The 12335-nt window shown below is 52.3% G+C and overlaps 1 protein-coding gene across 3 annotated transcripts in view; it reads left to right on the forward strand.

Moving 5' to 3' along the window:
- Positions 1-12335, forward strand: part of kcnh3 (potassium voltage-gated channel, subfamily H (eag-related), member 3) — a 74591-nt gene that overhangs the window by 29469 nt on the left and 32787 nt on the right. For all 3 annotated transcript variants that reach the window (XR_015926334.1, XM_088605842.1, XM_088605843.1), the window contains exons 2-3: positions 7265-7498; positions 10081-10215. Coding sequence is in view for 2 of the 3 variants with exons in the window: in XM_088605842.1 (XP_088461968.1) it covers positions 7265-7498; positions 10081-10215 (369 nt within the window). In the remaining variant the exon portion in view is untranslated. The remainder of the gene's footprint in view (positions 1-7264; positions 7499-10080; positions 10216-12335) is intronic.

Genomic DNA, 12335 nt, shown 5'->3' on the forward strand with positions numbered 1-12335 from the left:
CACGCTCCTGCCCGGAGGTGCTGTGCTGCCACCCCCTCGTCAGAGAGCCGCTGCGGTTTCAGCCCGGCCTCCTGGGAGCTCTCCCAGCATGTCCGCCCTGCTCCTCGGAGCCCCGCCTGCATGGACACTGGGTTGGGCCCCCTCGCCTCGTCAGGGTCCCCGGGGTCCCCAGCCCAGACAGGGGCACACAGCGCCTCCTGCAGGGCGGGGAGGAGTCACGTTTCAGGTCAGGCCAGCCTGGGCAACGATCTTGCCAAAAAGTCACACAATTCAGCTTTGCTTAAATACCACTAATTTGTAGTTTAAAAAAAGAAACATAAAACAAGATCCTAAATACTGGCTCGTGAAAAAGCGTTGGCTTTGACGTTGGTTTTGGTTCGGTTTGCCTTTTTTTCTCCACCCCAGTGCCCCCAGGGAGACTGGTGTACTGTGTAGTGCGCCCACACCTTGCACTTCCTGTCCTCACGGTTCCCAGAATCCTCTCTGCCACCGGGAGCGGCGCCGCCGGGTGACCGGACCGCAAGAGCGCGATGGGGGGACATGTGCCGGGGGCAGCAGAGGAGGGGGGGGGGTCCCCTTTCCTCACTGGCAGGCTCCCCGTTTGAGCTCATTGACCCAGTGGCACCCTGAAAAAAAAACCCTCCTAGAAAAATCAAAAACATTCTGCCTCAGCCCCACTCTGCCTCAGGCTCGTGCGTGTCTCAGCGCGGCCGAGTCGTAGATGTCATTCTGCTCACGGCTCCCATCTTCGGGCCGAAATCGGGGGATGTACCAGCAGATCCAGCCTCACGCCAATTGGAAATCTGCTGCTTTAGGTCGGCCGGCTGGCCGAAGACCAGCAGCCTCCTCTCCTGAGTCTGGGGAGGAGGAGAGACACGGGCTTGTCTGTGAAGTGTTTGCTGCAGGAACTGGCAGGGATTGTGCCTCTCTGTAACTTGTTATAGCAGCCCGGACTGCCAGAATTAGGAACAGTCTCAAAATACTTGCTGGAGTCCAATCAGCCTGCTCTCTCTTTCTTCCTGTGTGGCTCAGATCTGTTCTCACACACGCCGAGCTGAGGGGATATTTCACTGGTGTGTGTGCAGCAGGAGGATGTTTGGTGTGCCGTCTCTAGAGTCAGTGGAGTCTCACGATGCTGCACTAGTAACGAGGCCAGAGATGTCTTTGGGGGGTGAAAGCACAGGGTCACACTACCTCACGGTCTCATCTGTATTGTAGACGCTGGCTTTGGAACAGGCTTGAACCTTGACCCTCAGCTCCTTGGGGTTCGATCAGTGGAGAGGCTGAAGTTGAGCACGTCTTTGGGAGGTGGGAGTAAACCCACAGGAAACCCGCATGGCACTGGGAAAAGCATGCAAGCTCCACCCGCAGTGCTGATGATCCAGTCCGGGATCAATGCCAGCAGCTAGGAGCTGGGAGCCCCTCAATGTGTTGCCCCATAACACCATACCCTATAGTACCATGAACGTAATCTGCTGCTGCACCCCAAATCCCTGTGCAAACATGCACACAGGAAGCACGCAGGGGTCCAGTTTAGGCAAGGGAAGGCTTCTGGCCTGTTGATTGCACAGTGTCAGGGGCTCAGCTCGTAAGCTTGTGGTTGTCCGCTTCCCTGCAGTGACCCAGGAATAAACCTGGCAGAATTCCTGGCTCAGGCCGGGCGTCTGATCTGAGCTCTCTTCGCCGGACGGACGTCCTCGCTCGCGCCTCCAGTCGTGTTCTCTTGTCTGGCTTCTCTGCTGTTTGGGGCTTCATGGCGACACGTTCAGGAAACGCAATAAGTGAAAGCAGAAATAAATCCCCTCTTTCCAGCCCTGCCCCCCTCCCCGGCGCGCCGTGTCCGACACGGCCCTTCTCCGCGCTCGCCCGCGGTTCCAGGCAAGCCGTTTTACCCGCGGTCCGTACTCATGCCGGGGCTGGTGCGAGAAACGGGTCATGAGGCAGCCGCCGTCCCTCGCCCTGCGCGCACCTGTCCTCTGGAGCACTCCGCCGGCGCTGCCTTTATTAAGGGGATTAACAGCTACCCCGCGGGGCCGCGCGGCGGTGATTAACGGTGGCTCGCGGACACTCCCCCCCTCCAACTCGAACGGCGCATCTGCATGTGATGAGCGCCCGAGCCCTGTAGGGGCGATTAGCGGCACTATCGATTGATGGATCGATGACTCGAAGATGCCCGCCAGCGGGGAGGAGAATCATCCATCAAAGCGCGGCGCAGAGAGGGAAGGGAAAACCGGCAGCGGGAGACTTGCAGCGGCGGGGGGATCCGGGCTGAGCGCCTGCTCCCCAGCCGCCTGTCATGTTTCTAGAGCGCGGGGCTTTAAGCTGGCTCGCCGCGCGCAGGAGGACATCAGAGATGGGCGGATAAATACAAAAAATAGATATATTCCTAACAGCGCAGGAGGGATCAGCGAGCTTTTGCCGATCAGTAAAGCGAAACTGTTTCTCAAGTGCTGGAAGTGGGAATATGAGCCCTACACCCTCCGAAACCGCTCCAAAGGGAACGATTATTCGTCACTCACCCCGAGGGCACCACACGGGGCGCCCCCTTCTTTTACGAATCAAGGCTGAAGTCCAGTCGCACACGGGCTTGCCCGCAACACTGCCCCCTACTGCTCGGGAGACTTCGACACAGTACTGCAAGGGCTTCTGTTTTAAAACCGTCGGACAGGGTGCCGTAGCTGGGATGATGAGGACACAGGAGTACGGAAAACCTACGGCTTTATTGAGGCAGCAGCTCCATGGGCCGGTTATCTAGCTTTACGACTCCCAGGGTCCCCTGGGCAAGATTGTGACCCGAGACGAGGCCTCCGAACCAGAGGGTTTTATTCCACAGCGTGACCGCTAGTGAGGACAGCCGTCCCGCGGCTTACACACATTTCCCTATGATGTCGGCAGTATTTCCTAATATACTGTAGGTCCAGGGATGAGGCCCTGATGTCCCAGCATCCCTGACCTGGCTCGACCTCTGACCTTCTCCGGTCACCGTTGTGGCCCCCAGGCATGCTGGTGTCCGCCGCCTGTCTGGGTCTCACAGCGCTGCGGGTCTCGGTGCAGGGTCAGTCCAGCCTCACCCTCTGCCTCCCGATCCACGTGCTCAAAGGGCAGGGCCTAGCCTCTCCCTGGTCCGCAAGCCCGGCCCTCTGGGTGGATGTCCCCGGTCACGTGTGTCCCACTGTGGCCCTGTGGCCCTTCCCTGCCCCCGGTGACCTGAGGCTCCCGGACTCCCGGGGGGTTCTGTTCGTTTTCATCTCAGTGCCGTGCTGATCCGAGGATCCACCCAGCCTCATCCGGGGGATGTGTGTCCCAGACCAAGCGCCTCCAGGTCTCACCGTTCTTTCAAAGTTTAAATTCAAATTTAGTTTGAAGCTGGTGTCAATTTTTGATGGGTCAAGCGGTGTTGTGATTCCCAACAGAAAGCTGATTGACACTCAGATGTCATGACCTGACTGTTATCAGGTCAAACGGCGGCTTGCGCTCTGATTTCCTAACCTTACAGCCCCGGCCTGTGGCTGTTTTAAAGCAGCGCTGTGTATCTGCTGGCTCCTGGCCTGTGGATCGAAACGCCGGGGGGGAGCAGGCCTGCTGCAGGCCGGAGCGGAACACCAGCCCCTTGGACAGGCCCGGCTGAAGAGCACAAGGCCGCTTGCGAGCGAGAGCAGCCCCGCGGGCTCAGCGCTCTCCCTGGGCCTCTCTGTTGTTGTTACTGCTCCTCTGAGAGGACTCGTACTTCCTGCTCCCCAAGACACCTGGCCTGTCGCCTCCCCAGCGCTGGGGAGCTGGGGAGCTGGGGAGAGTGCACCAGCGGCCGCGAGGAGGACGCGGAGGTGACGGCACCATAGAGCCCAGGAAGGGCAAACAGTAGTGGTAGCTACTGCCCCCTAGTGGTAGGGGGTGCTACGGTGCGGTGAGGTAGTCACTCGTCAGAATGAAACAGCCAGCTGTTGTTGGTCCTGGGAGCACCAGACCTTTTGCCTTCAGAGGGTTTAGATCTTAATCATCTGCAGCACCTCAAATTCAACAGATGACATAATGGGTGTGGGTATGTTTTCATTTGTGTCTGTGTATCTGTGTGTGTGTGTATGCGTTCATTTGTGTCTGTGTGTCTGTGCGTGCATCTACAGTATATACACATCTGTTTGTGTCTGTGTGTGCATACAGTATGCATGTATGAGTGCGTGGGTGCATGTGTGTGTCAATAAGTGTTTATGATTGTGTATCTGCCTCACTATTTGCATATGTGCATATGAGTGCGTACGTGTCTTTGAAGTGCAACAAGAGTCTCTGTCCCTTGGGGCTCACTGGGGCCTCTCAGTCTGACACACCTGCTAATGTAGCTCCTGAATGTCCCCAGTTGTCAGACACAGGTCTCTGGAGAGCGGCTTCGGCAACATCTGCCTAATGACTGCTGAGAGCCTGGTGATGGTGCTTTGCTGTAGCACCAGATCTCAGCAGGAAAATGATCTTACAACCAGAACGGCAGCATACACTGCATATCTAGAGTTTCTAACTGCTTCTGCAGAAGGTTCTGTGCCCATGGAACTCCCCAGGGACTGAAACTAACAACTAGCCTGTGCAGTAAGAGATTTTGGTAAATACTTCTTTGATGTAAATGCTTCTTCTTAAAAAACGTGACGTTCGCACAGGTGGGCCGGATGCGTTGGAAATATCCAGCCCACCTGGATATTGAGTATAACCCAGTGAGGCTGTGGGGCATGGATGCAGAGCCCAGATCGTACTGACACAACCCTCTTCTGGAGCAGACCAGAGCTCGGCCACTACTGGCTACTGCTCAGCACGTCCGCAACTAGACTGCTGTTGCCGTCGGTCCCAAGGGCTGAGCATTGTGAGGCGCAGTTCTCATCGCCCACCACTTGGGGGTGGAGCTGTGGTGTCCCGCCCTCTGGCTGTGATGGGGGGGTCAGTGAGGGACAGCGTGGGGGCTGGCCTTGTTGTGGAAGAGGCAGCCCTGCCCTGCCCTGATGAAACCAGGAAGAAGATAGCACACATTCCTGGCCGCTCTCCAGCACAGGGCTCTAAACGTTCCTCGGGGGTCGTTTCTTGCCAGAATGCTCAAATAAAATAGATAAAATTAATAATCTGAATGGCCCGCTGTGCAATCAGTATTAAAAGAGGTAGGAAGTATTAAAATCTGGCTGGTCTCTCTTCCCTGCTTGACCAGGAGCAGGTTAGACCCCTGTCTCTTGTACAGTAGATGGTAGAATAGAGTTTACTGCCTTATGTACATGTACAGTACCTTAGAACTCTTTTTCACACTGTTGTCTACAACAGACCACACCATACAATGTAAAAAGTACATTACAAACATAATAAATAATAACAACAGAACAATATGCTGTGGAGAACAATTAATATATAGTAGTAGTGAAAAAAACAGGGTAGACCATGCAAACAGTGCATTAGTGCAGGCAGTAGTGTTCGACTGAAGAGATGACAGGAGACAGCCTGCTCTGATTTTGTCAGGAGTGGGAATACTAGGATTTGATGTGTTATTTTAGGGAACATTGCTTGTATAATCCTTAAGTATTTCTTGTAGTGCAGTCTTCACTTCACCCTGCCAGTGTGAGCACAGGACAGTGTGTCCTCTCTGGACAGTCAGGTCTGTCTGTGTCCAGTGTCTGTGGCCAGGCTGTGGTCCCTGAGCCTGTCCTCTCTGGACAGTCAGGTCTGTCTGTGTCCAGTGTCTGTGGCCAGGCTGTGGTCCCTGAGCCTGTCCTCTCTGGACAGTCAGGTCTGTCTGTGTCCAGTGTCTGTGGCCAGGCTGTGGTCCCTGAGCCTGTCCTCTCTGGACAGTCAGGTCTGTCTGTGGCCAGTGTCTGTGGCCAGGCTGTGGTCCCTGAGCCTGTCCTCTCTGGACAGTCAGGTCTGTCTGTGTCCAGTGTCTGTGGCCTGGCTGTGATAATTGAGCCTGTTTTGTCTGGACGCTCAGGTCTGTGGGTTGGAATCCACTTTTAAATATTCTGATTTTTGCAGATGGGTTAACATGGTGGAGCTTCCTTCTTGCGGTGCAGAAAGACTTGTCTTCTCCTTGTTGCTTGTTTCTGACTTCCCCCCCGAGCCCCTCTCCCTCCCTCTCTGCCCCTGCAGAGCGCGGGGCTGCTGTCCTGCCTTGCCCCCTCTCTCTCTCTCTCTCACCCAGGAGGGAGGAGAGTTAGTATTCACACAGCGCTATCGCACAGCCACAGAAATGCTTCTTAATGCTTTGCTTTGAGAACCGAGGGATTCAATTACAGCCTCACCTCTAGCAACCCGGGCTTTGATGGGTTCTGCAAATGATTATTTTTTAATTAAGTCAACAGAAGTGTGCGGCTCGCTAACAGTGATTGAATTTATTTTACCATCCGACTTGAATATTTCTTAAGCAGTTGTTTTTAATGGTACGTTATACCCAACCTGGATCAGTGATCCTGTTTATTTTCTGTATGAAAGGCCCATGCTTATCCAATAAATGATTCATTTTATTGATCCCTCTGTTCCCTTGAACAAGTTAGGTGCTGCTCTTCCTCGGCACTCTGCCCCTCACTCATATTCACTCATTGATGCTGTCCCGATCTATCTGGTCACTTTCTCTCTCTTTCTGTGAATCTGTCACACTCAGCCAGGCATACAGCCCTTATTGTCCTGTATTTCTTTTCACTGTTCCCCATTCTTAATGCAAAATTACCTTAGCGACGCTTTCTACAGAAGTAAAAGGCGGGGTATAATAAATAATCCAATTAGCTTTTTCTCACATCACAGCTTCCCAGGCATGATGGCTGTTAGCAATTTTTCATTTCAGCAACAAAAGCAATGCCGCACGGCAACAAGAACATAGGTTTAAGGGAGCGTAAAAGAGGTCTGAACAATTTACAACTTTGGCAAAGCTTGAAATAATAAAGCACATTAGACAAGAGGGCTCAGCCATGCTGTCGAAGACAGTTCCTCCGACTGAAGGATGAATTAAACAACCCAGCCAGATGGGCAGAATGTCCTCTTCTTGTTGGGAACCTTTCTTATGCTCCTCTGTTAGTCCTCAAATTCAAATTAAAAGAACTTTATTGGTGTGACCGTTGAACTACAGTGCTGCCAAAGCAATAACTGGCAGCACATTTAAATCACCGTGGAGCTGGTGCTGTGTCTGCTGCTGTGAGACAGCCTCACTGGGCTGCAGCTCTGTCCAGCTCACTTCTCCCATAGGATTGGAAGGAAGGGGAATTCTGGGATTGGATTTGATTACTCCTTTTCCGTCTCTTCTTTCCTCTCTCAGACAGTAACTTTGTCCTGGGCAACGCACAGGTCCAGTCTCTGTACCCGATTGTGTACTGCTCGGACGGGTTCTGCGACCTGACGGGCTACGCCCGGGCGGAGCTGATGCAGAAGAGCTGCGCATGTCACTTCCTGTACGGCGCCGAGACGAGCAGCCAGCTGACGACGCAGATCCAGGGGGCTCTGGATGACCGCAGAGAGTTCAAGGCCGAGGTCGTCTTCTACAAGAAGTGTGGTGAGAGAGAGAAGGAGAGAGCGAGAGGCAGAGGCTGAGAGAAACTGATGGAGACAGAGACACAGAGAGACAGGCAAAGACAGAGCCCAGGAGAGACAGGCAAAGACAGAACGGAGACCAAGACAGACAAACAGAGACCGCGTTAGAGAAACACAGATAGAGAGCCAGAGAGACAGACAGACACCAGGAGAGACAGAGACCAAACCGGAGAAACACAGATAGACTGAGAGAGACAGACACAGACCATGAGAGGCTAGAAAAGTGAGTGTGATCTGGGGTAGTGGAGAGGCTAGTTTTTCAGCTGCCTGTGTAATAATCTGTTCCTGTGGGAATCTTTAATGCATGAAGCATGACACTGGCTCCAGTATTGTGGAATGACCTTCCTCAGTCTTTACGAGAGACAACTTCTTGAACTCTCTTCAAATGTAAACTGGAAACTGACACTTTTATCGAGGTCTACACCTGATTGCCTGGCGTCTGTCTGTAAAAACCCGTATGCTCTTGTTTTGTTTTTTTTTTCCTTCATTTAATTTATTGTACATTTTTGCCTTTTTCTTTATTCATGATGTACAGTGTTCGTGTACAGCGGTTTGGAAAGGTGCTTTATAAATAAAAGTAATTATTATTATTAGTTATTATGTACTGGAAACCAGTTGTGTATCATTTACACAGAGAACTAGAAGCAGCTCCAGAAATAATTATTGGGTTCACAGCATATGAGGAGTGAAGCCAACGTGAAACATATAGGTTAATATGTTTTGACAACCCACAGCAACCTTGTGTTTGCTCTTGACTTGAGATGAGATGTACTGTACCATGTTACTGCTATCCCAGGAATGGCTGTGTATGACTTCTCTTTACAGTCAGAAACAACTCACTGCCACTGTTGCACACTGTAGAAAAAAAAGTTTTATGTAAGTACTTTCTCAGATATGATTTACTTGAATTTCTCACTCATGATTTACAAATCAAATTAAATACAAAATCAAACTCCCAGTAAGACATGTCTGGACTAACATGATAAAAATGAAAAATGTATTTCACTACGGCCCGCTCAGCAACAGAAATGAACTTTTGAAGGCAGCATATTGAAAACGGAAGAAACGTTCTCCACAGAGTCCTTCCCTTGGGATCTTTCAACAGTGATTCTGCACTGAGGCAGGCTTCCTTCCTGATCAAGGTCTTCTTCCACCTCATTTCCTGTAGCTATAATCTGTACCTTAAATCAGACTGAGCACTAAATCACCTGCACTTCAAATCAGATTGAGCTCTCAATCACCTGCACCTGAAATCAGTTTGAGCTCTTAATCACCTGCTCCTCAAATCAGATTGAGCTCTCAATCACCTGCACCTGAAATCAGACTGAGCTCTTAATCACCTGCACCTGAAATCAGACTGAGCTCTCAATCACCTGCACCTGAAATCAGACTGAGCTCTTGATCACCTGCACCTGAAATCAGACTGAGCTCTTGATCACCTGCACCTGAAATCAAACAAAGTGCTCAATCACCTGCACCTGAAATCAGACAAAGTTCCCAATCACCTGCACCCGGATCAGACTGAAATCAAACTGAGTGCTACAGTACATCACCTGCACCTGAAATCAGACTGAGCTCTTAAGCACCTGTGCCAGAAACAAAGTTGCAATTTCCTGAGAACTTCTCTCACTTTGTTTCGGCTACAGGTGACAGGTGAAAGGCCCCTCCTTCCGCGCCGCCCCTCGGTGGACTCTGTCGTGCACCTTCATTAGCTTCTCTCTGCGGATTGCAATTAGTCTCACTGCTGCTGCCATCAGGAAACCGATCGTGTGCGAGCCCATTACAGCCTCTTCATCTGGAGTGCCTCGCTGATCCCTTTCCCTAATGACATTATCTTCACTGAAAACACACTTGCCACTTTCTCCCTTCATTATGGGCAAAGTAAGGTATCAAAACGGCTTTGCTGTCTCATGCAATTAGCTGTTTCCTTCTAAGAGCTTCACCGAACAGTTCCTGAAATATCAGGTTTTGTAAGGTGCAGGAGAAGCAAGTTCCTGTGATTATTTTAATAAGCCTCCTAAGGAGGAGTGTGGGGGCTGTTGTTCATTAAGCATGTCTTTTCTATGATCAGTTTACCAGGCTTTTTAATACAGACAAGAACGCACGCCTGGTGCTCCAGAATAAGCCTCTTTTTAAATTTGGCACCAGTTTTCCTTTTTGAATTTGTCATTTTCCAAACGACCTGTTTAACAAACGCGGACTGGGCTGTTTCCCCCCCTTGCCCGAATAATCGGAATAACTCCGCAATCGCAAGGCAGAGCAGACCGTTAGCTCTGACAAGCTGCGCCTCTCCATGAGAACCGGGAATGATGCTTTAAACCTGCATATGAACAAAGAGAGTGCAGACAGCCAAGTTCGCACATGTCTGTAGATAGTTGCACAGCTATATAGATACAGTACAGTACATGTGCAGCTAGACACTGAGTACTGGTGTATACTGCAGCTAGATGGAAGTGACAGGAACCTTTAGGAAAAGATTTGCTATGTCTTCCTTATACAAATGAGCCCCGGTTTAAACCTCCTCTCTCCTCCTCCCTCCCTCAGGTGCGCAGTTCTGGTGCCTGCTGGACATCGTGCCCATAAAGAACGAGAAAGGGGAGGTGGTGCTGTTCCTGGTCTCCCACAAGGACATCACTGACAACAAGACACAGCAGGACCCAGAGCAAGGCCCAGAAACTGGTGAGAGAGGCACAGGGAGCAAGGGAGGCAGTGTGGGCTAGTGGTTAGAGCTGAGGCACTGGGAGAAAGAGAGGGAGGCAGTGTGGGCTAGTGGTTAGAGCTGAGGCACTGGGAGAGAGAGAGGGAGGCAGTGTGGGCTAGTGGTTAGAGCTGAGGCACTGGGAGAGAGAGAGGGAGGCAGTGCGGGCTAGTGGTTAGAGCTGAGGCACTGGGAGAGAGAGAGGGAGGCAGTGTGGGCTAGTGGTTAGAGCTGAGGCACTGGGAGAGAGAGAGAGGGGGGCAGTGTGGGCTAGTGGTTAGAGCTGAGGCACTGGGAGAGAGAGAGGGAGGCAGTGTGGGCTAGTGGTTAGAGCTGAGGCACTGGGAGAGAGAGGGGGAGGCAGTGTGGGCTAGTGGTGAGAGCTGAGGCACTGGGAGAGAGAGAGGGAGGCAGTGTGGGCTAGTGGTTAGAGCTGAGGCACTGGGAGAGAGAGAGGGAGGCAGTATGGGCTTGTGGTTAGAGCTGAGGCACTGGGAGAGAGAGGGGGAGGCAGTGTGGGCTAGTGGTGAGAGCTGAGGCACTGGGAGAGAGAGAGGGAGGCAGTGCGGGCTAGTGGTTAGAGCTGAGGCACTGGGAGAGAGAGAGGGAGGCAGTGTGGGCTAGTGGTTAGAGCTGAGGCACTGGGAGAGAGAGAGGGAGGCAGTGTGGGCTAGTGGTTAGAGCTGAGGCACTGGGAGAGAGAGAGGGAGGCAGTGTGGGCTAGTGGTTAGAGCTGAGGCACTGGGAGAGAAACCTGACAAAGGCTTGTTTTGTCATTTTTTTGGCTCTTGAAGTGTTTCTAATAAGCTTCCATTGGACAGCGCCTTGTTAGCTGTGGGTGTGCATGCCTTTTCTCCATTTTAACGTCCAGGCACTGAGAAATTCTGTTAGAAACAAAGACCTCCAGCTGGCTCACTCTCACTTCTCACTAGCACCGCAGATTTAATCTGATTTGCTGGTCTTGTTAGTGTACGTACGCTTGCAGTATTCAATTCATTCATTGACATGCACAGCAAGACAAAGGGTGACACGCCTGTCTGTATGCAGGGCCACACACCAGGCTACACAGCCCCATTCAGGGCAGCAGCAGGGCAGCAGAGGGCCTTATGTCCTTCATCACCCTGACTAGCCCTCCGCGTGGCAGTACCCTGCTCTGTCCTCCACTCTGCTTCTCCTCTCCATCTCCCCAGCTGCTTCTCTGTTTCAGCCTGCCACTGTGGCTGCATCTCTCCCACGCGCAGCCATTGTTCCTCTCCTGCCTTCCCTCCCGCGTTCTCGCCCGGCCTGCCTCCCTTCCTCGCCCCCTCTCCGCCTGCCTCTCGCCGCGTCTCCCCCGGTCTGCCTCGCCCTCGCGGTCCTCTCTCAGATCCACCTCCTCGGCGCTTCATTGGCAGGATCGAAGAATGACAGGGCTGCCAAAGCCATATCAATTAGCAAAAACACTTACAAGCATTTAGAATGACAACATCAAATTTATTATTGTTTGAGAGGCTTATTGTCTGCTCCTCCGGCTGTGACAGGAGATCACACACTGGGCTGCAGCTCTGTTGAGTTCCCTCCCCCTCCCCTCCTCCGGCAGGTTCGGGAGCTGTTCTGATTGCGGAAGGAGTGGGATTTCGTTGGTGATTTTGGGGAAGAATGTTTGTCTAATCCCTACCTATTTCTTGCAGTGTAACAGAAAGTACATCTCTGTCTCTGTTTCTCCCTGCTGGCAGTGGGAGCACAGCCAGTCTTCGTTGGATAGTCAGGTCTGCCTGTGTCCAGTGTCTGTGTCCAGGCTGTGGTCACTGAGCCTGTCCTCTCTGGACAGTCAGGTCTACCTGTGTCCAGTGTCTGTGTCCAGGGTGTGGTCACTGAGCCTGTCCTCTCTGGACAGTCAGGTCTGTCTGTGTCCAGTGTCTGTGTCCAGGCTGTGGTCACTGAGCCTGTCCTCTCTGGAAAGTAAGGTCTACCTGTGTCCAGTGTCTGTGTCCAGGCTGTGGTAATTGAGTTTGTCCTTTCTGGACAGTCAGGTCTACCTGTGTCCAGTGTCTGTGTCCAGGCTGTGGTCACTGAGCCTGTCCTCTCTGGACAGTCAGGTCTACCTGTGTCCAGTGTCTGT

The sequence above is a fragment of the Lepisosteus platostomus genome, chromosome 14 (assembly GCF_059453375.1).
Source record: "Lepisosteus platostomus isolate fLepPlt1 chromosome 14, fLepPlt1.hap1, whole genome shotgun sequence".
NCBI lineage: Eukaryota > Metazoa > Chordata > Actinopteri > Semionotiformes > Lepisosteidae > Lepisosteus > Lepisosteus platostomus.